Source organism: Centropristis striata, chromosome 4 (genome assembly GCF_030273125.1).
Source record: "Centropristis striata isolate RG_2023a ecotype Rhode Island chromosome 4, C.striata_1.0, whole genome shotgun sequence".
In the NCBI taxonomy this organism is placed as follows: Eukaryota; Metazoa; Chordata; class Actinopteri; order Perciformes; family Serranidae; genus Centropristis; species Centropristis striata.
In genome coordinates, this window is record NC_081520.1 from 21,537,765 (window position 1) to 21,564,215 (window position 26,451).

Sequence of the window (26,451 nt, forward strand, 5' to 3'; positions counted from 1 at the left end):
CTTAGTTCATTTAGAGCCAGACCAACGAACCCGTCGTTCACGATTTGTGCTCCGATCGAACCAATAGGCCTCTAATTACAGGACAATCCACAGCAGGCAGCTCAGAAATGAAAATGAATTAAAGAATAAACACTGATTAAAGGAGTCCTGCAAGTTTTTCATTATACACCCTGACTGCAAAAGATAAAAATGGGGAAATCTGCCTTTTTTGGCTACACCTCTGGTGCTGTTTTAAATTGCAATTTTAACATGTATTAGCCCTTTAGTTTTGGCTCACAGTAAGAGAGTAAGAACGTTTAAAAGTGTGTGTTAGAATTTTGAAGATTATGGTGCCCTATGGAAAGGCTCAGCATTTACCAGTACACTGAAACTAACTACCATGTAACGCTTTGTGCATTTCTGTAGAGACCTAGATTGGATGTTAAAAGGAAAAAAAACACAGAAAAATCACCATAAACCATGTTGTTTGTTGAAATCACCAAAACCTGGTGAAGCACTGCGACTTTTAGGAGATAATTCAATAGGAGCTGAAATCTCTCATTGAAAACTATCAACCTCAACTACAAAAAAAAAACATACTTTGATCTAAATAACCATTTCTAAATTGTAGTGGGCTTTAAATGTACGCAGGATGCTTTGAGAAATGTGTTTTTCTGTGTTGCTGACGATTTAATGACAGGAAAGTTGTACCTAACATGTTTCCATCTACACTGCTGGTTACTCATGTGTTAGTAAATGTCTGCAAAATCACTTACTCGAGTTCCAGATGTGTATTCATTGTAGTTTAAAGTTTACACTGCACAAATTCATCTTTACGTGTTCCTGCTGACACTGCCTCTCTTTTAGTGTTTTCTACAAGTCCTGTTAGCTAGTTTAGCAACACTTGGTCAGTGGTTATCAAATTTTACTGGTAACTCCAATTGAGTGACTAACATCATACTAACAGAGCTGCACTGTGCTTTAAAGTAACATGGCCCGCAAAAAAAAAATCAATGTCTGCTGTAAGTATTACTATGAAATTCCATTTTCTCCTTCTGAATCAACATCCAACAAGTAAAACCTGCAAGCAATAGCATGTTCTACTGCGGTCAATATCAAAATTAGTTGTTGAAACTTCTCGCACTATGTTTAGTTCTTTAATAAGCATGGTTCTACTTTGCTCAAGACATCATGTCTACTTCCTACTGAAATGACTTTGCAGAAATGAAAACATGTCTCCTTTGTTGATGGTTTTTCTTTAGCCGTACTGAACTGTGTTGTGGTGTTTTTTGACACAACTATGTCTTGTATGTCTTTGTCTGCAATTCCTCCTGTTCCTGCTCAGACGGAGCTGCTGAGTTTACTCATAAGTCGAGGTAAGTGAAGAATTCTTTGGGCATGGAGGTCATGGGGTGAGAGCCATCTCTCAGCAGCTCCTTTATTATTTGCACATGCACACACACACACACACACACACACACACACACACACACAACATCAAATACATGAACCTACGCACACATAAACACACACGTACGCACACGCACACACACACACACACACTTAAAAAGTATCTACTGTGGGGCTGGAAAGTGGAAAAGGACATGCCAATGTAAAACACTATGGTGAGAAGGGAGTGTATAATTTGTATGTGGAAGCTAATTTCAGCACATTGATTTATGAACTTGCAGAGAACATCAGCACAAAGTTAAAAAAGTTAATATTCTACATTGTTTCAGCTGTCTCAAGCCCCGAGTGGAAGCATGTCTATTGAATAATGAGGCACATAGTCCTGTTTAACAAAAACTGTAGATGTGGGTTAAAGAAAACCTACAAATCCTCCAATTTCCCTGTTGGTGTTACTATATATGGGGCAACTCCAAAATCACAAGAACAAATATGTGTGGAAAATAAGAAAATTGTTGGATGTTACGAGTTACGAGGCACATTGCATTGTGTGTGTAACTATTTTACAACAGGCTGCAAGCTGTTGTCATTTTGTGAAGCAGTCTGCAGAGCTTGCAGGTGACTCAATGTAAATTTAGCTGACTTGGGACTTGTGTCACAGTACATGCTGCTTGCTATCTCCACTGTTAACGGTCAGAATGTTTCACTGTTAACCAGACAGTTCAGGCTAGAGACAAAATAATATCACAACATATTCAGATTTGTTTTAGAAGAGATACAAACAAACACTTCACTGTGAGGCTGTAGCAAGAGGTGAAAATTGTTCATTAGCCTGTGTAAGAGCTATTTCATTAGTTTGATTATTATAGTTTATGTTGTATTTATTTTTGTGTACAGTAGGGGCACTAAGCACCAGATCAAACAGGTATTGTGCGTTGATAAAGGTAGCAGGTGGTAGTGACAGGTAAAGTTTTTTTTTTTTACCAGAGCAAAGAATGAAATGTTTGTTTGCTTTGAACTGGAATTAACCAAACCATGAATCCTGCCTTGACAATGGACTTCTTTTTGCCTGAGTACATCCTAATCGAGCTGTAGCATCAGTGGCCTTTTGTGCAAGTTTTAAAATTGAAAGAACTATCTTATATTTAGGTACTAAAAGCAAAAGCCTAAAGCAAACTAGAATTCCCCCATGAGGTTGCATGCCTCCCCAACCACCCAAGTAGCAGTTTGCATCCATGTCCAAACTCATGAAGCCATGACATGAGGCAATGCTTCAAATTTAGATGTTGCACAGGAATAAAAATAATTTATTTTCAATGCATCTGAAAGTACATATGTGAACTGAAATACGATTGTAACACATGCACTGGAATATTCAGTAAACATTTCACTATCGATCCAAGGACAATTTTAAGGGTTTTTCAGGTTTGTTGAATTATTTTAAGCCCCTTTTGCATTATGAATGGTTATATATGTTAATATATACACCCTTGTATGAGTAAAGAGACTTAAATCCTCCTAAAAATGTTATTGATTTGTTATAATGATTCAGGTTGGATGTAGATTAAAAATGGAGATATCAGGCATTAACCTATGGGTGCCTATGTCTTAAGGTTGGTCTAAAGGCATCAGTTGTGGATAATCAAGGCTATACATATGTTCAATGTGTATAATAGAGTATGAATACATACCCTATGACTATTGGGTGAGTTGGCTCCTCTTGGAGCAGTGGGATTCATACCGTGTGCAGCAGCTGAGTGGTGAGGCCAGTGGTTAAGGTTAGGCATTGACCTTGAGTGGTTAGTGTCAGGAGAGCCCATTGGTCACGTGAAAGGACCTGAATTAATAGGGTTTGGTACCTCACGCCAGCATAGACGCCTGGCCAATCTTAGTACTTGAATTCTAAACAGGGCGCGTCTATCCAAGAAAATCAGAAGGATTCATAATGCAGAGTTACCTAAGAGACACAATGAGGCCTCATGTAAAAAAAAAAACACACACACACACACTGAGTTACACTTAAGCGTAATCTCTCTCCTGCTTCTCCTATGTCTTCCGAACCTCGACAGAGTGCTCTAGCTCTTTCTCCCAAACTGTGTGTGTATGTGTGTGTGTGTGTGTGTGTGTGTGTGTGTGTGTGTGTGTGTGTGTGTGTCTTACCACTGGGGTTGAATTGCATGCAGGATATGGGTTTGTCATGAGCTGGGAAGTGAGCCACCACTCCCTCTCCGTCGGAGTCCTCACTCACCAAGACCTGGAATACACACAGACACACAGACACACAGACACACACACACACACACACACACACACACACAAACACAGAAACTTCAAATCATTTTCTAACAATAAGAACATTGAACCCAAAACGGGACTTTCCCCTGCTCAAGGATTTCTCTTCACATTTTGGTTTGCTCTGATATCATCACCACACTCAGCAGTGTTCTTTGACATCACCCCATAGTAAAAAAGCTTCCTTCATGAATATCTTATTGTCCTCTTGTGGACAGAAAATAATTAGCACATTACCTGATGTGCAAGACACACAAACAGAAACAAGCACTTTGTTTAAAACATCTCCCCTTTATACCAAAGAATGATCAAAGTCAGAGCTATAAATTAGAAGTGCTCGTACCTCAATAAGAGGCTGTACAGAGACAAATTCACCTTGAAAATAATGTTTCTTATCACATGCAGCTTTGACAATACCCCATGACAGAGGGTGAACAGGCGGAAACACTTGCTATTTGTAAAACATGCCTAAGAAGATGACATTAGAAAGTCACTTTGCACAACTAGAGGCTGCTCCTATCTATATACATAAATCTATGTATGAAGTCTGACAGGGCAAATCTAACAAAGGCTCAACCAAGACCAGGAGATGGCAGAAAGATCCCTAGTCACAAAGAAAGCTTAGACATAAGACCAGACATGAGGCCACATTGTGTGCAAGTATGTGTGTCAGGGTAAGTGTGAGAGAGAGAACAGTCCACAGGGTTAAATTCGGCCCAAATGTTCTATTAACGAGGTTGGCAGGCTGGATGAGCATTTTCAATAGGAACTATTGAGGGCTTCCGTTTCAGTCTACAAGCAAGAAAACAAGCAGGGGAAGAAAAGGGGAGAAGTCAAAGAAACAAAGAGGGAAAGAAGGAAAGAAAGAGGTTGGTGACATGAAGCAGATCACATTTATTGCGATGCAGGCAGACAGTGTTCTGTGAGGGAATCCTGCTGGAGCCCTTTGAAACGAGAGTGTCCTCCAGAGAACCGAGCCCATTACACACTCAGAGTGTGTGTGCCTGTGTGTTTTTGAGGCCGCTGTTCCGAATAACAAATTTCAAGCCTGAAAGACATAACCTGGACTGCCACACTGACCCAGGAACCCATCTCTTTCATGCTGCTGTCTTTTCTCATTTTACAGAAAATCACACCCCAACCCCCATCTTAATTCACTCTGCACCGCCCGCCCACCTTCCACCCCACTCCTCCCCCTTAACCCTCCACTTCTCCTCTGCTCCTGCCTTCCCCCTGGCTGCTCAGTGTTTATGGCCAGTGTACGGTTACAGTGTGTCGGCTGGTGACAGAGTGCAGGCCTGCTTCTGAAGGCTTAGGTACAGCTTATAAGTCAACACAGTGCCTACAGGGCGGCCTCAGTCAATGTGCAAGAGAGAGGGAGAAATGTGAATATGAGTGTGGTGACTACATCACTGACAAACTGTATCATGTACGCTAACACACCTCATTAAAAATATGACAGCTACTGCAGTGTAATTAATCATGGTTAAGGGATAAAAGCTTTTAGCATTTCTTTAGATGTTTAAGGAAGATGATGTTCCAGAACGAGGGTTAGACTCATATACTGGTGAATATACTTTCTATATCCAGGTAAATTGAATGATAAAATAATATGGTTAAGGAAAATTTATTTCAGTTGTAAAGAACTTTGATGTGCATTCAATGTTATGAAAGGTGTTGTATAAATTAGAGGCGGGGGGAAAAAATCAATACTTCATTGTATCGCGATATTTTGCGTGGCAATATAATATCGACTCATGGCCGCCAAGTATCGTTATCTAGCGTTCTGATGGCCGTTTTTTTTTTTTTTTTTTGCCATAGCCGGCTCACTTTTAGGAATATACTGGAGATCTAAGGAATCTATAGTCATGTGTCAGGATATCGTGTCGGGAAGTTGTCGAAATAACGTTGCAAAGTTCTGCTTTTTTTATGTTTCGTTCAAAAAATTCAGAGCAGTGACGCTTGAAGTTTTTGAAAGTTTGATAAAATGCTGCAGTTGTTGTCGTCCATACATGTTTGATATCAGTTCAGTTCAGTTTGACTGAATACTTTGTTGGTCAGTCTGTGGGTTTGACTCTCATTGTGGAGAAATAAAAAGACTGAAGAGAGACGAATAGACTTATTTGACAAATCAATTCTTGATTTAATTTAATTTTGTCTACACAAAACGCAGTTAAACAGTTAAATCGCACTATATTGTATCGCAATACTTACCTTATCACAAAATGCCTAAAATAGCAATCATTTTGTATCGTGACTCAAGTATATCATTGGGCCTCTGATGATTCACACCTCTATATATACTAGTTTATTAGTAGCAGTAGTAGTAGTAGTAGTAGTAGTAGTAGTAGTAGTAGTAGTAGTACTATTATACTGTATAAAATGGTGCATTAACTGTGGACATATGGTTTTTTGTTGCTGCAGATGATACGAGCATATTTCAGTGTTATCTGACATCCTCATGTATTTTGATTTTGGTGGGGGAAAAATCTGGCAATTTCGCCCATCCCCATCCTATTCACAACTTGCTTGTTTTTGATGAAACAGAAAAATATAAAACAAAAATATATATGGCTAAAAACATATGTCTCTCTCAGCTCCTGAAGCCTTTAGCTTCCTCAGGGTCACAGACAAACAGCTGACTGTTTACAGAGTGTCTCTCTGCTAAAACAGACAGAGCTGTGGCTAAAACATTGGCTGTTACAATATGCAGTAAATCTCAGTCACACATTTCAGGGAGTTGTGCAGAGTTTGTTGAATGACCCAATTGTGTCCAAGCCACAGAAAAAAAACCTAACCTTGGGGATTTTCCTGTTTCCCGCTAAGCCACAGAGGCCAAAGTTATGTTTACCTGGGTCACACATGACAAGACCAGAGAGGCAAAAAGCCATAAACAAATTGGTGGCGATTTAGTCTTTGGTGTGTGTGCGTATGCGTACGCCCTATAAAGAGCCCAGTTGGGGGGAAATGTAAGCATTTAGAGGTCGAGCCAGTAAAGCTGACACTCCATTCGACAATGATGGTCACCTGGTAACAGTTTCTGGTTAACCACCATGCAGGATCCAAAAAGGAAACACTGAGTGAGCTCAGACCAGTTTTAGTCTGAGGGTTTGCTGGGCGGGTGTCAAGTTTACAAGAATTTAATCTGTTTTGCCCTACAATTCAAGAGTCATAGTGAAACTGAAGGGCATGGCCCTGCTCATCACTGTTAGGAAGATCATGTAGCACTGCACTAAGATGAAGAACCAGTGAACTAATGTATATGGATCCATTTAATTTGAGATTGGCTTGCCAATAGGAGGTCACCATATTTGATGTGGAGCAAATTAATTGTTTAATTAACTAATTTTTATTACAGAACAACCTGACACAAAGTGTTGAGCTGCATCCGAAACTAATCTGCAGGTTCCAGCTTTCAGACGATGTTCACCACTTCTATGTTGCATTTTCTGCTGCCCTCCTATCTCCCCCTAAATATCCCGTGTTCTCCATCCTTATCCCAATGAATAGGGAGTCAATAAATAGTGTAGTTTGAACAAATTTACTGGGAAAAAAAGTATTTTAAATGTGTATATGTTGCTGTATTGTCCATAACACTGATATTATATGAATTTCTATATCCTGGCTGATTGACTGGAATTCCTTGACTTTTCAATGACTCCACACTCAGGCACCATCATGCTTTCTTAGTATCCAAAAATAGTGTCCATGAGAAGTGTACAGAATCACACCGTACAAAACCAGGAAAGGCTTCTACCAGAGAGCTGTCATTGCCCTGAACGCCTCCAAAGAATAAAAAACAAACATTTCAAAACTGTGGAACAACAGTGCAATATATTTATATATATTTATTTATGTGGAATATCTCCCATTCTGCTGCCTCCCCCCTTTTTTTCTTCTTCTCGTGCTTTTTTATAGGGTTTGTATTTTTCATTGTGTATATTTAAAATATTGTTATGTGTTTGCACTAAACGAGAGCTGCTCTTTTTAAAATTTTGCTGTACTAATGTGCAACGACAATAAAAACCATTCTCATTCTGTTTCTGATTCTAATGCAGAAACAACCACTGACCTGTCCTTCGCCAACACTGTGCGTGTCGATGATGGTGACCACTCCGGGGTTGTGGGGGCTGCGGCGGCACGCGCTGTGAGGTGTGCCCTCTTCATCTGGAGTGCCTGCTGGTAGCGTGCCCGCCAACTGGGTGACAACTTTCCCCACCATTGTCAGGCCTGTCTTTAAAGACTGGAAGAACAAAGAAAGCAGATTACATTATATTATATAGAGGTTATATATTCCCAATATATTCTACATTTTCTAGCATTTACAGCCAAATAAGATGAGCAGAAGAGCTGCCTGGTGCCTGGGACTTTGTGCCTGCATGTGTGCGCGTGCACCGTGTTCACTTGATGCCTCCTGATAACATGTAGTGCTGATGACTTGTAGCACTGCAGCCGCAGAAGACACCCATGTGTGCATGTGTGTGTGTGAGGCTCCTCTGTGTCCGCTTAAGGCCCAGCCAGGGTGTCTGGCTCAAACACACCTCTGTGGCTCGATTAAGGGAAATGGATAGTGCTGCTTAAGTGGAGTCTATCTCACCTACTACACTGTCTTTGTCTAATGGAGTCCAATGCGTGCGACTGTGTGTATGTGTGTGTCTAAGCGCCAAAGGGGCCCCGGAGAGCCTAATCAAGCATTCAGACTAGGCGGCCCTGTCAATACAGCGTGGCGCCTTGCGTTTGTTGGGTCTGAGGATCACCCACTGTCTCTCTTGCACTTGGCCAGGCACACTAACAGTGTCTGCTGCCTGTGTGTGTGTACGTCTGCATATGTGTGTGTAAAATGCCAGAAGAGCCATCAATTATTAAGTGAGGCGTTTGGCTCCTAATTGATCAACACTAATGTGTTTTCTAATCACTACAGTTGTGGAGTTCTTAGTGGTAGTCCAAACAGGGGCTATTGGTCTACCAGTGTGTGTGTGTGTGTGTGTGTGTGTGTGTGTGTGTGTGTGTTGGGGGGTGACTGATGCCTGACACATAAACACTCTCACTCTCACACACACACACACACACACACACACATACATACATACAGACGGCTATGGCCTGATGTCGCCATCTAAACAAATTACAGCTCAATTTTTGTAAAAGCTCCTTTTTCAATCTTTCTTAATCAATCACACCAAGCAGTGACAGGAAACAGGATTGATGCGATAAACAAATTTACCATAAGAGAACAAATTTGGAACAAAGAGTCCAGTTGGCCAGCAGAGCTGTTGCACTCTCTCTTTTATCTTTCCTATAAACAAAAGCCATTACACTTTAATGCCAGCCCCCCTTTTTGTTTCCGTGTCTCTGGACGTCAGCACTAAGAGACAGCGTGTCGCGCCACAAGCCAGAAGGAGATACCTTGTCATCCATATTGAGATATATGGTCCTAAATGAGAAGAGGGCAGGCAAGCAGACTGCCGGTCTTCATATCAATACCCCCGCTATTGTCCCCTCCTATGCCGCTAACCTGTTAGCAACACAGCGCATTTATTGATGTAAACCGTTATTAGCCTGTTAATGAGACCTCTGTCACTCGCTGTTAGCACTCATTAAGCAAAGGGGAAGGATTACACTTGCTCTTTGTAAATCAATTAGGCCTTTCCTCTGAGACCGAATGGGGGAACAGACGAGAGCCATATGAGGAGTCAGCTAGTTAGCATGTGTTGGCAAGTTGTTAAATCAGATCAGGAATTAATTTCGACTGGTATCAAAGAGGGGCTGCTGGCTGTAAGTGAGCTGTTCTAGAGTCACTTCCCTGTGGAGATGAAAAAGATTACAGTGGGAAAAACAGACAGGCAGCCTGATGAAGTGTCTCATAAGCTCAGCCCCTGACAGCCAAGCGGGCCAGGTGGATCCAATGTAAGCACCTTTACAGATGGCTCAGGCAGAGCTGGAAATATCGTATCATGTGCTGCCTTATCTGAGCAAAGGCCTGACCCGAGGATCTATAAACACATTATAGTGACAGTCTTTACGGAAGAACTCATTTTAAACGTTTTAAGATGAAAGCAAGCTAGTTCAGAGTCGGTGCTTTTGGAGGGAGGATACACTTCAATGAAGATGGAAATCCAATAAAAAGTTCTGTAGGTTATTTTAGTTGCAAACTGTTTATGTGCAAAGGCTGTGCTGCGTTCAATCTTCAGTTGACATGTTTTCCCCAAATTTCATTTTCTTTGATATCCAGTAAAAGTTAAATTATGATAAGATGATTCAGGAGCATGCTCACTGCAGTTTAAGTTCACATTCTTTATTTGTCATATGCAAAATAATTCTAGTGAAGCAGTGATGAAATTTTTGGTTCTCAGGTTCCCTCCAACATGCACATACAATATGCATCAAAAGAAAAGAAAAAGTAGAAGTAAAAATGACTAATGTAAATATAAACATAATAATGAGTTACAAGTTAAAATACAGGAAATAATAGAACATAAATTAAACTGAATAAAATGAAATAAACAAAATATAGTATTATGGTAGACTGTGAATAAACTGTAATGTAGACAAGTTGTGCATATGTATGTGCAATGTAATAATGCATATATTGTCACTTACTTTGGCAGCATTGATCACTGTCGCTGTATACGACTGTGCATTGTCACCACAAGCTCCTCCACGGGACTGGTGACATCTGATCAACTGCAAAAAACACAAAGACTTACAAGTAAATACGATACACATAGTGTAAGTATACAGAAGATGTATGAATAGAGAATTCTGCGGAAATTAAATCAGATTTCAGACATCCAATAGCCTCCCCTCTTCACTCTTTTGGTTGTGTAATTTTTCTTTCAAAGCAAAACCAATTTCCCTCAAACAGCCAATCTGCACTGATTTAATTTCAAATACAATATTACTTAAACGGCTTACTCTTACTGTTCAAAAAAACGAGATTTTGGCATTTCTGAAATCCTTAGGCAGTCACACAAACAGTGGCCCCATCTGTCAATTACTTGAGTGGGCCTGCACCAAAACACTATGCACTAAATGTATTGCAGAGTGCGTAATAGAACATTCTGGTTTTTGTAAGTACTTAACAATCCCATTACATGGAGGAGAACAGGAGACTCCTATGCATCTGTTGATTTTCAAAATGTTATCATCTCTCATGGACTCTTCTTAGAATGAGATGTTTATCCAGACAGATTAAAGAGGCAGATAAAATGCATTTTTTTGGTTTGTAAATATGTCTCTTTTCTGAGAAGGCATTTCTGCAGTGGATGACTGTTCCCCTGTGTGTGTGTGTGTGTGTGTGTGTGTGTGTGTGTGTGTGTGTTTGTACCTTGTTTTCAGCATAGGCTAGCCAGCGGCTTCCCAGAGCTATTGGATTGAGGTTGGGGCCGGGACAGGGATAGCAGCCTGAAAAGTCACAAAGATGGTCATTCTGACAGGGGAACCGAAGATCATTACAATACAAATAAACATTTTGGTTAATACCCACATGATCAAAAGTTTGCAAGTAAAAACAAGAACACATGCAGGGATTTTCAAAAGCCTCTGCCACGAAGAGTGTCTGTAACTATCTTAAACCATTAATGTGTTTGTGGGGAGTCTCTTGTTTGGGAAGATAAATGGGAGTCTAATGAGGGTGACGTGTCTGTAGGCTTGTGTGTGTGTGTGTGTGTGTGTGTGTGTGCACAGTATGACCTAATGGAGACTGTGGTACCCAATAAATTGAGGATGGCTCCTCTGCTTAATGACTAACACAATAATCCCTGTGGACACACACACACACACACACACACACACACACACAAACACACACAAACACACACACACACACACACACACACGAAGCCCTGATGGATATGGGATTTTTTAAAACTGATGCCGATACTGATTTTAGAGTGGAAAAATGCACTGATATGGAGAATGATATAGGGACTTTTTTTGCTGGAATTAAAATATAAACATGCGGACGGCGCACTGACTTTGCACCGATATTAATATGCAAAGATACTTAAAAGGCTGCAGCCTTAAACAAATAACTATTAAATATTATTTTATCTTATTTTTTTTATTATTATTTTATTAATGTGCTGCAGGCTTTCTATTTAGGAATATATATGGAATATATATGTTATTATTAGTAATGTATGTTCAGTATTGGTCAATTACTGACCATTGAAATAACAAATAAAATAGCTAAATATCCATCAACACTGTATGTTTGGTATCAGTCAATTGCTGACCATTTAAATAAATAAATAAATAAATAAATAATGATAATAATAATAACATTAACAACAACAATAATCATAATAATAATAATAATAATAATAAAAATATCTTATAACTATCGGTAGATGTGGGATAAATGGGCCGTGCTCTAACACACACACACACACACACACACATTTACAACAAATAAAACTAGTGACAACAGCAACCACTAATCCTAAATGACAAAGAAAGCTCTGCCTTCAAAGAGCCCGTTACAAGAACATATTTTTTTTCTTCCCACTCAAACAGATGAGGAAGTAAACACAACTGTGGACTGCTATGACTAACACCAAAAACTACGCTCTGACTACTCGGGCGTCTATCACTTCTGCTGCAAGACATGAATCAACCAGAAACAGAACAGCAAACATGTGCTAGTAAACAGACTGGAGAGATGATTGATATTAACATAAATATCTTTAAATGCAAGCAGATACAGACAGTGACGGTATGCTTGTTTCCACTGTGCATAAACATACGGGCAACAAAATGTTGATCCAATAATGATCACACTCGCTGTGTGAGAGCACAGTCCCCTGCACATGCAAACACACACGCAAACACACACACACATACACACACACACACACACACACACACACACACACACACACAGCAAATGTTCGTGGAGGTGTGGGGAAAATGGCTCGCTGACAATAATTTAGTGCTCAGGGAGGAGATGAGGTGGAGACAGTATTGTAATGCCATGTTGGGGAAGGGGTTGGTGGGGAGAAAGTGGTTGAGGTAAGCCACAAGGGCTGCTGGTAACGCCAGAGAAGCCTTTTGTGCCTCTCCAAGGCTGAGGGGAGCCGAGGCGCTGAGATAACATGTGTTTGACATCCTGGGGAGAGAGAAGGGGGCGAAGCAGGGAGAGGAAACAGATATGATGGATGGAATCAAAGGAACAGAAAGCAGGCTTTTGAATGCTGGATCCTGACAGACCTTTGTGAGTGAGGCAATAGCTGATCCCCAATCGTCTGATATCCTATGTTACAGCTTTCTATTATTCAAATGTACTAAAGGTTTACAAAGTAAAACTTACCGATGCTGATGCTACTATTTCAACAATAACAACTGCCTTTACCAGCACAGTCACCAATACAAACAGTAATGCACTGTGTAATTTTAGGGTTGGCCCTCATTCTCTATACAGGGTTCGTACACTTTTTTAGCAATGGTTTTCCATAACTTTTCAATGACTTCTAAATCAAACCACAGACACATTTTGATACACCTTGCTATGTTTCAATTGCAACTTGAATTCTTATTAGCACACATTTACATGGATTAAAGTTAAAAAAAATGACTGACTGAAATTTTATTTTCATTACATGTTTTTATTTTCCTTATTATTTCAAATAAACCTTTTATATATTCTGACTGCTGAGAGGACCTTCACAGCTTCTCTCAGTTTCCTTTCCTTTTGTTTGTTAACGAGCCACGGGCCGCTAATAGCTAACAGGCTAACAGGCTAACAGTTAGCCTCTGTAGCAGTACAGTGTGTATGTGCTGCTGCTGAAGGAGGTGTTCACTTAGCGATCTGTTTGTTTACAACAAGCACCGGACACTCTGTGCACAGTTAGCAATGTTGGTTAATTCATGATAACTATGTTGATTATTATAATTAGCCAAGCTGCTTTGTTTATGATCAGCTGCTGACGTTGTGCACAGTTAGTGACGTGGCCACAGTTGTGTCTCCCGTGTTGAATCCGTCGCGTATGTGATCACAGACCACGGTCCAAACTGTTGCTAGGCGATTAAGCTACGATAGCATAGCTATAAATACTTACAGAGTTTTTTATTTTTCAATAACTTTTCAAGGACCTAGAAATTGCATTTTCAATTTCCATCACTTTTCCAGGTTTTACACGACCGTACGAACCCTGTCTATAGCACAATATTGCAATGGTTGTACTTCTCCATTTTCATTGATAAATATCTATGATTTTATAGGAGTTTGTTTGCTTGTTTGTTTAAAACTGAAAGGCTAAACAGAGAAAAGACAACAATTAGTCTGCTTTAGGGAAATAAGCCCAGTGACTATTGTTGTACATGACTAATTATATATGAATGACTAATTTATACCCAGATGCCGCATGTAACAAAAGCTAGACAAAGCATTGGAATCAAAATGAACAGTACAGAAAAAGTCCCAGCTTACAGCACACATTACTAGAATGCAAAGCAAGAGCATAAACATGAGAAGACTTAAGTGCTCATAAAAACATGAAGACATGTCCACCATCACATTCCTGGAGAGGAAACAGACATACAGCAGCAGAACGGCCCATCCGAAGGGACCCTTTGATTCCTGCATTTACGGCCAAAACAGACCAAACAACGTTGTGAAGAGGAGGCCCCTGCATTCAGAAACAATTAATAACTATTGAGCATGTTTGGTTTCCTGTGGCTCAGACACTGATAGGGAAGGCAGGCAGACAACGAGGAGACACATTAAAGCCAGCCAGTACGGTCAGTTTACTCCAGTCAATGACTTAAGTGAGCAGCAATGGCCTTGTAATACAGTCTGGCCTTCCTTTCACGGCCTCCTGGAGGAGACACGGCAGGTACAGCCAGGAGGATGCAACAGCTGCATTGTAAACAGTTTTTCCTGTGTCGAGCTTCAAATGGAGGGCCTCACGTCATGTTTTGATAAAAAAGCAGTTTAGTCACAATGCAAAGCTTGGAAGAACACAACTACCATGGAGGCTGGCTGCATTATAACCAAGTCGAATCCCTTAGTCATTTATCATGGTAACCATGCCAAAAAAAAGTTTCCGTCACTGGCACTGTTTGTTTGTGCTCTGCCGACAGTACAGGACACTGGGGTTGGGCTTCATGTGTGGTCTGATGTAGAGGAAATTCATCCACTTCAGTTACATATATACACATATATAAAATGCTAGTATTCTAATAAAGTCTCCTATAGGCTTTCATTAAGGCTGGGCGACATATCAATATAAAAAATATATCGATATATTTTTAAGTGTGAATGAATATAAATTAGACCATATCACATATATCGATATAGTTCAAATATTTTGTCTTTCTTTATATATAATTGCTGTCCTTACTAGGGTTTGTCATATTTAGTTATTTTGTCATGTTTGTTATTCTTTTCTCATAAATATATTTATTTCAGAAAAAGACTGGCCTATTTTATTTCATAGGCTATTTTTTCCCCCTTTTCCTATCAACTGCAGCAGCAGCAGGTCCAGCCTCGCTCTACAGGCTAGGGCTGGGCGATATCTATATATAAATATATCAATATATTTTTAAATGTGATATGGAATTAGACCATATCACATATATCGATATAGTTAAAAAAAAGTCTTTCTTTATATATAAACTCTGCCCTCACTAGGGTTTGTCATATTTATTTATTTTTTGTAATGTTCGTTATTCTTTTCTCATAAATATATTTATTTCAGAAAAAGATTGGCCTATTTTTTTTCATAGGCTATTTTTATTCACGATTTATTTTTTATTTAAATGTGCACTTCATGGAGCTTTGATTTAAAAAAGGGTACTCCTGTTGTTATACAGTATTTATGTTCACTTAAACAAACGGTTTCAATAAAACTAATTGTGACATGTCATATATATATATATATATATATATATTTAGCTTTGACTGAACATTTGCTCTCACTTTGCGATCAAATATTGGGATATATCTATATATCTATATTGTATATATAGATATTCATCCTAAATATATTGGAATATGATATCGCCCAGACCCAGCTTCCACAGGAACATAAATGATCATATTATTTTTTCAGGGGGCCCCTTAACTTTGCAATTTGCAGAGAAAATGTGCATATACAACCTCCATTATAAAAAAGTTTGGAGGGTGTGTAAACGTAAAAGTGTCTTTTTAAGAAAAAACAGTTTGAACCTAAAAATATATTGTCTTTGTACAGTCAGATGTATATGATAACATTCTGTTTTATTTACATTGAGACAATGTCCCAACTTTTTTGGAACCAGGGTTGTAGTACGATAGGAAAACCAACTTTAAAGTCTTAAAAGTTTCTTACTTGTAACAAAGAACTTCTTTGTGAAGGTGCAGCTGTCAAATGCTGCAATCTTCTCTTGTAGGCTCACAACAAGAATACTGGAGGAGGAGAAAATAACAAAGAGTTAATGGAATGAAAATAAACATTATTATTAAAATATAAGTGTTTTTTGTTGTTGTTCTGTAGCTCAGACATACTGTTTGTTGCAGTGGAGATCATAGATGGGCGTCTTAAATTGAATTGATTTGGCCAACTCCCCGGTCCGTAGAGAGTACAGGTCAGCGCAACAGTAAGGAGGGCTCGTCCTGAAAACAGAAAAACAAATGCAATTAGTCACTCTCTGAATAATTTATGCAGTCCTCAAGTAACTATTGATAAAACTTCAGGGCTTCAGGCCAGGATGCAGACACTTATTTAAACAGACACACAACTCCTGTCGTTCTCTTTTCAAACTACAATTCCAGATGAAAATGACGTACATTTTGCCAGTTTCATGAATAATGAGTCAGAATAACATTGAACTGCCATCACCACCAGCGTCATTTCTATTTTGATGAGGCTGTTTTTATATATTGGACATGTCCAGATCAGAGTGAATATGATGATATCTTGAAATTACCATGGGGACGGGATCACACAATTTCAAAACTCTGGAAGTCATCAAAGATCTGCCATTACACACACACAATACATTTTAAGTGTAATTCAGTGGAAGTAAACTCAAAAAAGTAACCTTTGTTAAGTGTTAAGGTGTTCTTTAAAGCCACACAGAGTGGGCATATACCAATATGAGACGCAGATTGCTTTTAGAGGACAAGGTATATGGAACACAGTTGTTCATCCAGATAGTTCAACAGTTCAGTAAGTTTACTTTTGACAACCAAACCAAAGCTGCATAACATTTGTCCAGTCACAAAAGCCAACTTCCAGACAATCAGAGAAGGTCCTTCATTAAAATGTAGGAAGAGAACAGCAAAGTTGCACACCAAGCAACTTATTGGCAGCCATTGTTTCTCTCATCAGCCCCTTGAAGAATTTATACAGATGTTTCCACCATGTCACACTGGCCTTCCCCTTCTGAACGTCCACATCGAAGGGCCAAATGGGAAATGCAACACATTTAAAAGAAGCCGTTCTATCAACACAGCAAGGAAGAGGGCGACCTGAGGGAGCCTATCCAACAATCAGCAGCAGCTGTTGGTAAAGAAAAATGTAGAAATAAATCTTAATCAACCAAGACGCCTGCTTTCAACAGTCTATTTATTGTGCTTGTGCATTCTGAGTGCAGTTATAACAAGCAGCAGGCACTGGCTGGATATTAAAGTTAAAGATTAATTACTAGGGAAATTCAAACTCTGCATTTAACCCATCCTATTTTACAGAAAAGTAAACACACCATGCAAGGAGCAGTGGGTAGCTGCATTTTGACAAACCCATGGAGCTGAATGGGGGGGGTAAGGTGCCTTGATCAAGGGCACTTCAGTCCTTAATCTGTCAGCCCTGGGATTCGAACCAGCCTCCGGTTACAAGCCCAATTCCTAACCTCTAGGCCACAGACAAGCAAGGTTAAAGTATGCTAAACTCTGCCTGTAAACACGTTTTTTATTTGGAATTAATATAAAATCAGGTATAAATTAAAAAAGGGAACATTACATTGTAAAAAGAATAACAAAACACATGTACATTAGCACTAATTATATTTAGATTGAGAAGGTGAAGCTAATTTGATCAAGTCTCTTCCTGCAGAGCCAGTGCAAGGCAGTAAGTGAAATAAATGTAATATTGCAATATGGTTTTATGCAAGAAACCCCAACAATTTTGACGTGGTACACTACCAGCATAAGTAAAAACCGTTAGCGGGTAGTTGTAACAACTGAAATGCATGTTGCTACAGTGGCTAACTGAAGGTCCATCTCCGCAGCATCCGCTCTCCTGCCAGGTGAAGTGGTCTTAGACGTGGGGAGTGAAGTGAGGACTCCAAGGATGCCCTCTATCTATCTTGTCTCATTTGTGATAAACAGAGAGAGGCGATCAATGTTGATGTTGTGACCGGCTGCCACAAATAAAGCAATGTATAGGAAACAATGGACACTGACAATGATGATTGCTGTTGTTTTCCCATTAGCAGTGAGATAAATCACTTTCACTACAACTTCCATCAGGGAAGTATAAATAGTTATTAACCCCACATAACTATAATTCATAATTTGCTAACAGTCTCTGCCATGATGTCAGCACTGAGAATAAAGATCTAGCTTCTGCCATGAAGCACTTCGTACATCGCACCTGCTCTCCAAAGTAGTTTAAGAACAGCTTTTTGGGACTGAAAGTGGCCCAACACTCCCCATTACAGATTGATTTTGAGGATGTTGTTTACAGTAAAACTGAAATTATTATTTATTTATTATAAATAATATTAATTAATAATATTTATTACTTAAACTGACTCATAAATATACCTGTTTCTGAGCTTTTTTGAGCAGGATGGTGATGACCATGTCAGGTTTTCTGTGATTTTTGCTTCATTTTTCTACAATTAGTAGAGTTGGGGGGAAAAATCTATACAGCATAGTATTACGATATTTTGCGAGGCAATATTATATCGATTCATGGCCGCCAGGTATCGATATTTAGCGTTCGGACAGCCGGCGGACAGTCAGTATTTTTGCTGATTTTTATTTTTGTGTGAATCCGTAGCTGGCTCACTTTTAGGAATATACTGCTAGAAGATCTAAGGAATCTATAGGCACCATGTGCGTCAGGATATTGTGTCGGAAAGTATCAATATTTAGTGTTACAACAGGCTCACCCTTAGGAATACACTGGAGATACTTCATCATAGGAAACTACAAGATCTAAGAAATCTATAGGCACCATGTGTGTCAGAGCCACATATCGTGTCGGGAAGTTGTGGAAGAACGCTGCAAAGTTAGACTTTTTTTATGTTTGATTCAAAAACATTCAAAGCAGTGAAGCTTAAAGTTTTTGAAAGTTTGCTAAAATACTGCAGTTGTTGTCGTCCATACATGTTTGATATCAGTTCAGTTCAGTTTGACTGAATACTTTGTTGGTCAGTCTGTGGGTTTGACTCTCATTGTGGAGAAATAAAATGACTGAAGAGAGATGAATAGACTGAGAATTTTCTCTTATTTGACAAATCAATTCTTGATTAAATTTAATTTTGTCGAGACAAAATGCAGTTAAATCTCAATATATTGTATCTCAATACTCACTATATTGCTAAATGCTTAAAATCGCAATAATATCATATCGTGACTCTAATATTGTATCTTTGGGCTTCTGCTGATTCACAACTCTAACAATAAGTTCCTTGGTTTTTCCGTCATTAAACAGTAGGTTGTTCTCGGTGGACTGCCCCCTCTGGGTGGGGAGAGAGGTACTGCCCCAAGTGAAGGAGTTCAAGTATCTCGGGGTCTTGTTCACGAAAGAGGGTAGAACGGAGCGTGAGATGGACAGGCGGTTTGGTGCGGCATCGGCAGTGTTGCGTTGTACCGGACCATCGTGGTGAAGAATGAGCGGAGCCTGAAGGCAAAGCTCTCGATTTACCGGCCCATCTATGTTCCAACCCTCACCTACGGTCATGAACTTTGGGTAGTGACCGAAAGAACAAGATCGCGGATACAATCGGCCGAAATGAGCTTCCTCCGTAGGGTGGCTGGGCTCAGCCTTAGAGATAGGGTTAGGAGCTCAGACATCTGGAGGGAGCTCGGAGTAGAGCCGCTGCTCCTTCGCATCGAAAGGAGCCAGTTGAAGTGGTTTGGGCATCTGGTAAGGATGCTTCCCGGGCGCCTCCTGTTAGAGGTGTTCCGGGCACGTCCAACTGGTAGGAGGCCCCAGGGAAGACCCAGAACACGGTGGAGGGATTATATCTCTCTCCTGGCCTGGGAAAGCCTCGGGGTCCCCCAGGAGGAGCTGGACGTTGTGGCTGGGGAGAAGGGCGCCTGGAATGCCCTGCTAATCCTGCTGCCCCCGCGACCCGGCCCCAGATAAGCGGAAGAAAATGGATGGATGGATTGTTCTCTGAGCATCATCCTGCAAGACTGACAATTTCCTTAGAATAGAAAGTCTCATTGTTTGTTCTTTTATGTAATCTGTCATGATCGTCAGCAAACCTTTTGTTGCAAAGTCTTAAATCTACTTGCAGTGTGGCACTCTGTGGTACTTTCAATTAGGTTCATTGGGGAGTGATCATGTTGAATGCTGAACTGATATCAACAAACATCATCCTCATATACTGTCAGAGTTGGCATTTTCAATATGTGTGAAGACTGAGAGGAGGTCAATGGAGACTACGGCTCTGAGGATCTGTTGGCTTGTTTGGATGTTGTCTCTCACATAATGACAACTAACTGTTTGGCACATGTTCTTAGTGCAAAGCCGGGAATTTGATCAGACCCAGGAACTTTGCTGACATTCACCAGACCTGCAAACCCAAGGGGCATACCCCCCTAGAAGAAAGTTTTGTGATTCTAAAATGCATATAAAGCCTTTGCAGATTACTTTAACATTACAATACAATGAGAAAACATCTTTTCAGACAGAACATCAGATTAGTTAGCAACTCTTACTACAGTATAAAGATTTTTCCTTTTGTTAAGTGGTTAAGCTAAGACATTACAATGATTTTATATCTACAAAAAGAGTGTCATTAAGTTTTCTCCAGTGAAATAGCAATCCCCCAGCACTGCTAACACACACATTAGTTAACACCAGAGGCAGGGCCGTGACACACAATTCATTTTTCCTAATGCACAAAAAGCCTGGAACACACACCCAGACATCAAAGATGGAACAACTGCTGCAACAATATCCAACAACCATCTTGATGATGGATACATGAGCTAAGCCCACTGGGAGTGTATGTGTCACATTTGCACACACACACACAATTGTACACACATACAGACAATTATGAGTAAAGATACAGTCTAGTGTGGTTATTGTATGTCTCCCAAGCCAGCAACTGAATAACAACGACGCCAAGTGAGCCCTTAGATCACGAAGCCCAGGCCCATGTGTCACTGCTTGGAGTGTATTCCTCCCTCTTGTTCCACTGAACGCTTTTGGAAAAAGATAAAAGAGGACTCACAGAGAAAAGTTTTTAAAAATCTCTGATTAATTTTCTATTCTCATGGTTAACGTCTCCGTCAACATTTCAAAGGTCCTCGAGCTGCGAGTACAGCCACCATTACCAAATTTAAGAGTACAGACATTAAGATTAATGAAAAAATTTCACCCGACAATAATTTTCTTTCAGGCGGCTATATCGATTTCAGCATTATCAGAGTCCGATCAATCTAATTCAAAGCTCTATCCCGAAAAATGGGCCTCTGGAATTGATTCAAAGGGATCATGATAACCTACTATTATGGATCAAAATGGCACAAGTTTCAATTGTTTTGCTTTTGCAGTAGTTTAACAAATGACCCAGTTCTAATGGAGGCAATGCAGGGTCAGATGTAATAAGATTTCCTGATGCCAGGGACATTGGGGCGTAGGTTGAAAGCAAGGCTAAATCACAATTACCATTATGGATCATGGCGGGATGTCAGTCCTTGCACATGTTAAGGTGACGCCGAGCACCATTCCCCAGCTCAGTAACAGGCCTTTTATGATAGCCCTATTAGATCAATGTGTCAATTACTATTACTCAAACTGGCCCTTGGGTCTGAAAGGATACAAACTGAAGGAGATGGACAAAAGGAAGCTTGGCTCATTTACTTCCAATGATAGCACAAGAAGCTGCTCCAGAGGCCTGTACTGCAAAGCAACTTCAACATGCCCAGGATATTTTTTGCACAATTTTTTATACAACAGTGGTTATTTACTCGGTCAAACAGTCAAAGTCAAAACAATCTAGCCATTCATATATATATATAAAATGTATGCTTTCAGCAGCAATCCTGGCAGTGTGAAATGGATGTGGGAGCAACAAAAAGGAAAAATACAAACAACTCAATGTGGTAAATAGGCTTACTTTAGCCTATTACATTCTTTATTGCAAGTTAAAAATTATCAGGGAAAGAAAAAGGGCCAGTCTCTGAACACTCTTGCCTCCACGAGATTCTCTCTATCCCATTTCCTAGGTAATTGATTGGTCAGAAAGTGTTGCTTTTGTATGTGTTCATCTGTAATCCTTAACATAAAGTGCTCCGATGCAGATTAGGTGTGCAGCATAACTTAGTATGAACCCTGAAAATCAAATATTTAAGCTAAAGTTATATCACTAATACCAAATACTGTTAGAGTAAAGCTGTTGCATGCCTTGTGTTGTGAAAATAACATACATTATTAATGGATTCATATAATTAATTTGAGAAGTTTGGCTTCTTTTGTTGAACAGACACAAGAATAAGTCCCGCTAGTGCATCTGTGGGGCTGGACTTAGGCACAGCAAGGCTTTAAATGCTCACAACGCGTACTATCGTCCTTTTAGGTGAGAATGTTAACATGCAGATGGCTGGCAGGCAACGTTTACCACATTTACAATCAAAGTTTTCCACGTAAGCATGCAACATTTCCTAATCAGAACTTTGTGTAAAGTACAGCTAAGTAAATGCAAATGCAATTGATGCAATGATGGCACTAGATAAAAAATCAGACAATCACTTTAGCTACCGTACATCATCCTGAGGGGAACCTCAATGTCTCAACTTAAACTAATGGCAATCCAAAAAGACATTTCCCTTTCATGGTAGCTCTACAGTTGTACGTGAAAAGTCATTAGCATACATCCTCAGAAAACCTTAAACAATACATAGATGTAGAGACATTTTACTGGATAACAAAACATTTTCTATCTGAAAAAAGTCAGGGGATCAATTAAGTAATTAGAATGTATCCCCTAGCGACCATGACTATCTGTAATACGTCTCATGACAATTAATTTTATCGATGTTGAGGCATTGTTGACATCTGTTACTTTAGTTTTCACATCAGTGCTGCTCTTATTCCATGAGCACTTTCCCCTTGGCTGAGAGAACCTGCAGACATCTTTTTATGAACGTGAACTAAACCAGGAGATCAAAACCTCAAGACTTCATGTGGCCGAGGAAAGCATGAATGGAGGCCTGAGGATGAATTAAAAAGCAGGCAAATAAATTAATTTACAAGTAAGGGACGTCATCACATTTCCGACTAGTGCAAAATTTTACTAGCTTTCCAAATCCGAACGACAATTACATGCTGTGGAAATGCTAAACAAATACAACCTCAGCTTGGAAAGCCAAGGCTGGCCCTGCTGAAAGGGAGAACTCTAAAGCTCTGAACTTCTGCGCTATTGGATTTCAACTGGAGTTAAACCGATAAGAGCTTCTGGATACTAAACCAGAAATTTGAGATTGACATTGGCACTATCCAATTGTTTATATCAACATTCAACAAGTACTAAAAGTTCACTCCAGGATTTTATTCTTGGCAGAATAGAAAAGCTTCCGGAAAAGTGTTTCGTTAATGTGACACAAACTTTCCACTACAACAAGAACCCTCCAAAAAAGTTGGGACACTGCCTAAAACTAAATAAAACAGAGTTTTTTTAAGTCTTTTTGAAATATATGACAATAATAACAGCCTGCAACACATTCCGAAAAAGTTGGGACAGGGATACGTTCCCACTGTGTTACATCAACTTTTCTTTTAACAACAGTAAGTATTTTGGAACTGATATATCACTTCAGTTCGTCAACAGTTCAGAAGGAGTCAGGTCTATAAGACCAGTCTCATACCAACACTATTTTCCTGCTGCTTTTTATGCTGTTTTAACATGTGCAAAATGTGTCTTAACATGGTCTTGCTGAAATAAGCAGGAACATTAATGGAAAAAGTGTTGTATGGATGGCAGCATTTGTTGTTCCAAAACCTGGATGTACCTTTCTGCATTTATGCAGAGCCACATAAGTAATCGAAGGTCACAGGCAACCAGTGTTGGTTTTAGGCCTTGTTTTTAAATCACCCGTTACCAAATAACCGGTTTACCTGTGGGATGTTCAAGACAAGTGTTTTTGAGTGATCCACGACTTTCCAGATTCAGAATGAGGGCATGTTTACAATAAATAATTCAGTGTATTAGTTTAAACATTTATTATAATGAGGCTTTTACATACAAAGTTGATTTTTGACCTTTGGAACCGAAACTGACCATATAATCTTGGTCAATCTGAATCTCTCATAATCTCTAGTAGCTGTTCTGGAGATTTCTAATTCATTACATGAACTTCATCATAAGATGGACTTCCCACAATTATCATTGCATCATATATTCAGCAGAAAAATGCATGTTTTCTTCCCACTTTCTTCCCACTTTTCACTTTCTGATCTGGAATCAAACCTGCATCTACAATTCCATTACAAGTTGAAAGGAATACTGTATTGCAACATCCTTTCCCTACTCCCTGTTGTTATTTGCTTTGTTTTTTAGTCCCACTCCTCTCAGTCTCAGCTCGAGCCCAGCCCCCCATGCACAACAAACCCTGGCCACATCACAGTCTAATAGGGGCCTGGAGGGAGCCACAGTGATTCCGGCAAGCTGCAGGCATTAGTAGGGAAATAATTAGGCTAAAAGTTCAACCACAGCTTCATGTCTGCAGAGCTGCCAGAAATACATTTCCCTCATTGATTTAAGGGGATGTACACGACTTTCAGAACATAAATAAACGACTACTTACCATGTAAAGATACAGTGGGGTAATGGTGTCCCGGCCTGAGAGCAACAACAATCATGTATGAATGGGTGAATGGGTAAATTGATGGTTAATTAAATTTTCATGAACAGTTATTTTATTTTAAACAAACAAATTAAATAATATTTAATAATGTTTAGTCATTATTATTAATAATTTTCTATATAAGTATATGCAATCTAATTATTATTTGCATTTTTTTTGCAACTTTACAAAAGCCATCCAAATAACGTTTAAAGATGTTTACCAATGGGTTTTTTTTTTAGGTTTAAAATGAATTAAGTAAACATTAACCAATGCTTTATATCATATACAAAATGTTATAATATGTGAAACAATAAACACATTAAAATAACACAAATTACATCATCTATCTATAAAAGCAAGAAGCGTCTGTGTGTGTGGATGTGTGGATGTGTGGATGTGTGTCTAGGCCAGATCTCGCTGACCATTAGTCAGAATGACCTAAGATTTTGTATGTTGCTTGCACATGGCACGAAGGTGCCATATTTTTCAAAATATCATTATTTACTTGTTTTGTTGAGTTGCAGACGTTGTAGTGGTTTGCATGTAATGTGCAAATTCTGTTATTCGCAATTAGCATTCTAAGCGGAGATTTAGCTTTATTCACATCTTATGTTGCATTACTATGTAATTTAGGGATGACATTCATGTTGCTTAGTGTAATGCCCATAACCATTTGATATGAGATACTTACATGCAATATAATATATCAGCTAACTGGGTTCATGTTAATGTACTTTTTGTGCAGCATACTGGGTAATGTGCTATCTCACGATTAGCATGCTAACGACATACTACACACTTCCTACTGACACTGCACTAGTTACTAATAATTAGTAAATGTGATTAATTTCATTTTTTGTTTCTAATTTTAACTCTAACCTCTAAAACTAGGACCAAAACTGAGGATTTTGAGGCATTTAGGACTGATTTCTTAGATAATCTTGGTCTTGCTAAGAACGACTAATGTCACTTAACCAAGCCAGTGCTCCTTTATCTTTCATCCAACATCTGAAGAAAATTACATTAATACTGCTGTACACTTTATTTAATGTAAAGGGGAAGGGAAAGTTTAAAACTCTAGAAATGTTAACATTAATTGATTTGACCTCAGAGGCCTGGTTTTAGGGATTGAGGTTGTGGTAATAGTTTAAAAAGTCATTATTAATCATTCAGCCTGTCGGATGTGTTCAAAGCACTACTTTCAGTAGCCTACTAGTAAGTTTAATCTGACTTTGTATTCGAAGGGGGAAAACTGGCGAGGTAGAACACATTTTCGACAGACATAAAACAGGCATGCAAGTCAAAATAAACGCTCCTGAGTGAAGTCTGAGCCTCAAAGTTCTGCCTGTGCACTGAACAAGTGTGCATGTCTGTGTGCATGGGGCAATAAAAAAGGGGAAGTGAAAGTGAAAGACCAGATTACAGTCCCTCTCATTTCCATGCAGGGACATGACAAAAAGGTCTGGGAATCATTTCATCAAAACCATTTTTTCACTGGAGAACATGACATTTCTGCCCACAAACTGAAGAATGAGATCACTAGTGTCTGTCGATTCTGTTCTGGTATGACATTGAGATTATCATAAGCACGTAGAGTAACAGAGCTTGAAAACCAGGTGCATATGCATAGTGCACATTTTTAGCTGTGTACATAATTTTTTTGCTCGAAAAGGTACCAGTCCATTTCAGCAATAATTTGGCCATGTTGCAATGCTATGTTTCTGCAGGACAAACATTTACATTTCCTGAAAGCCACC

The 26,451-nt window shown here is 39.3% G+C and overlaps 1 protein-coding gene across 2 annotated transcripts in view; it reads right to left on the bottom strand.

Moving 5' to 3' along the window:
* Positions 1-26,451, bottom strand: part of bcas3 (BCAS3 microtubule associated cell migration factor) — a 412,830-nt gene that overhangs the window by 352,371 nt on the left and 34,008 nt on the right. For both annotated transcript variants that reach the window (XM_059330532.1, XM_059330531.1), the window contains exons 8-13: positions 16,166-16,273; positions 15,990-16,066; positions 11,006-11,082; positions 10,279-10,362; positions 7,751-7,921; positions 3,547-3,640 (exon numbers count right to left, since the gene is read on the bottom strand). In XM_059330532.1, coding sequence (XP_059186515.1) covers positions 3,547-3,640; positions 7,751-7,921; positions 10,279-10,362; positions 11,006-11,082; positions 15,990-16,066; positions 16,166-16,273 — 611 coding nt within the window. The remainder of the gene's footprint in view (positions 1-3,546; positions 3,641-7,750; positions 7,922-10,278; positions 10,363-11,005; positions 11,083-15,989; positions 16,067-16,165; positions 16,274-26,451) is intronic.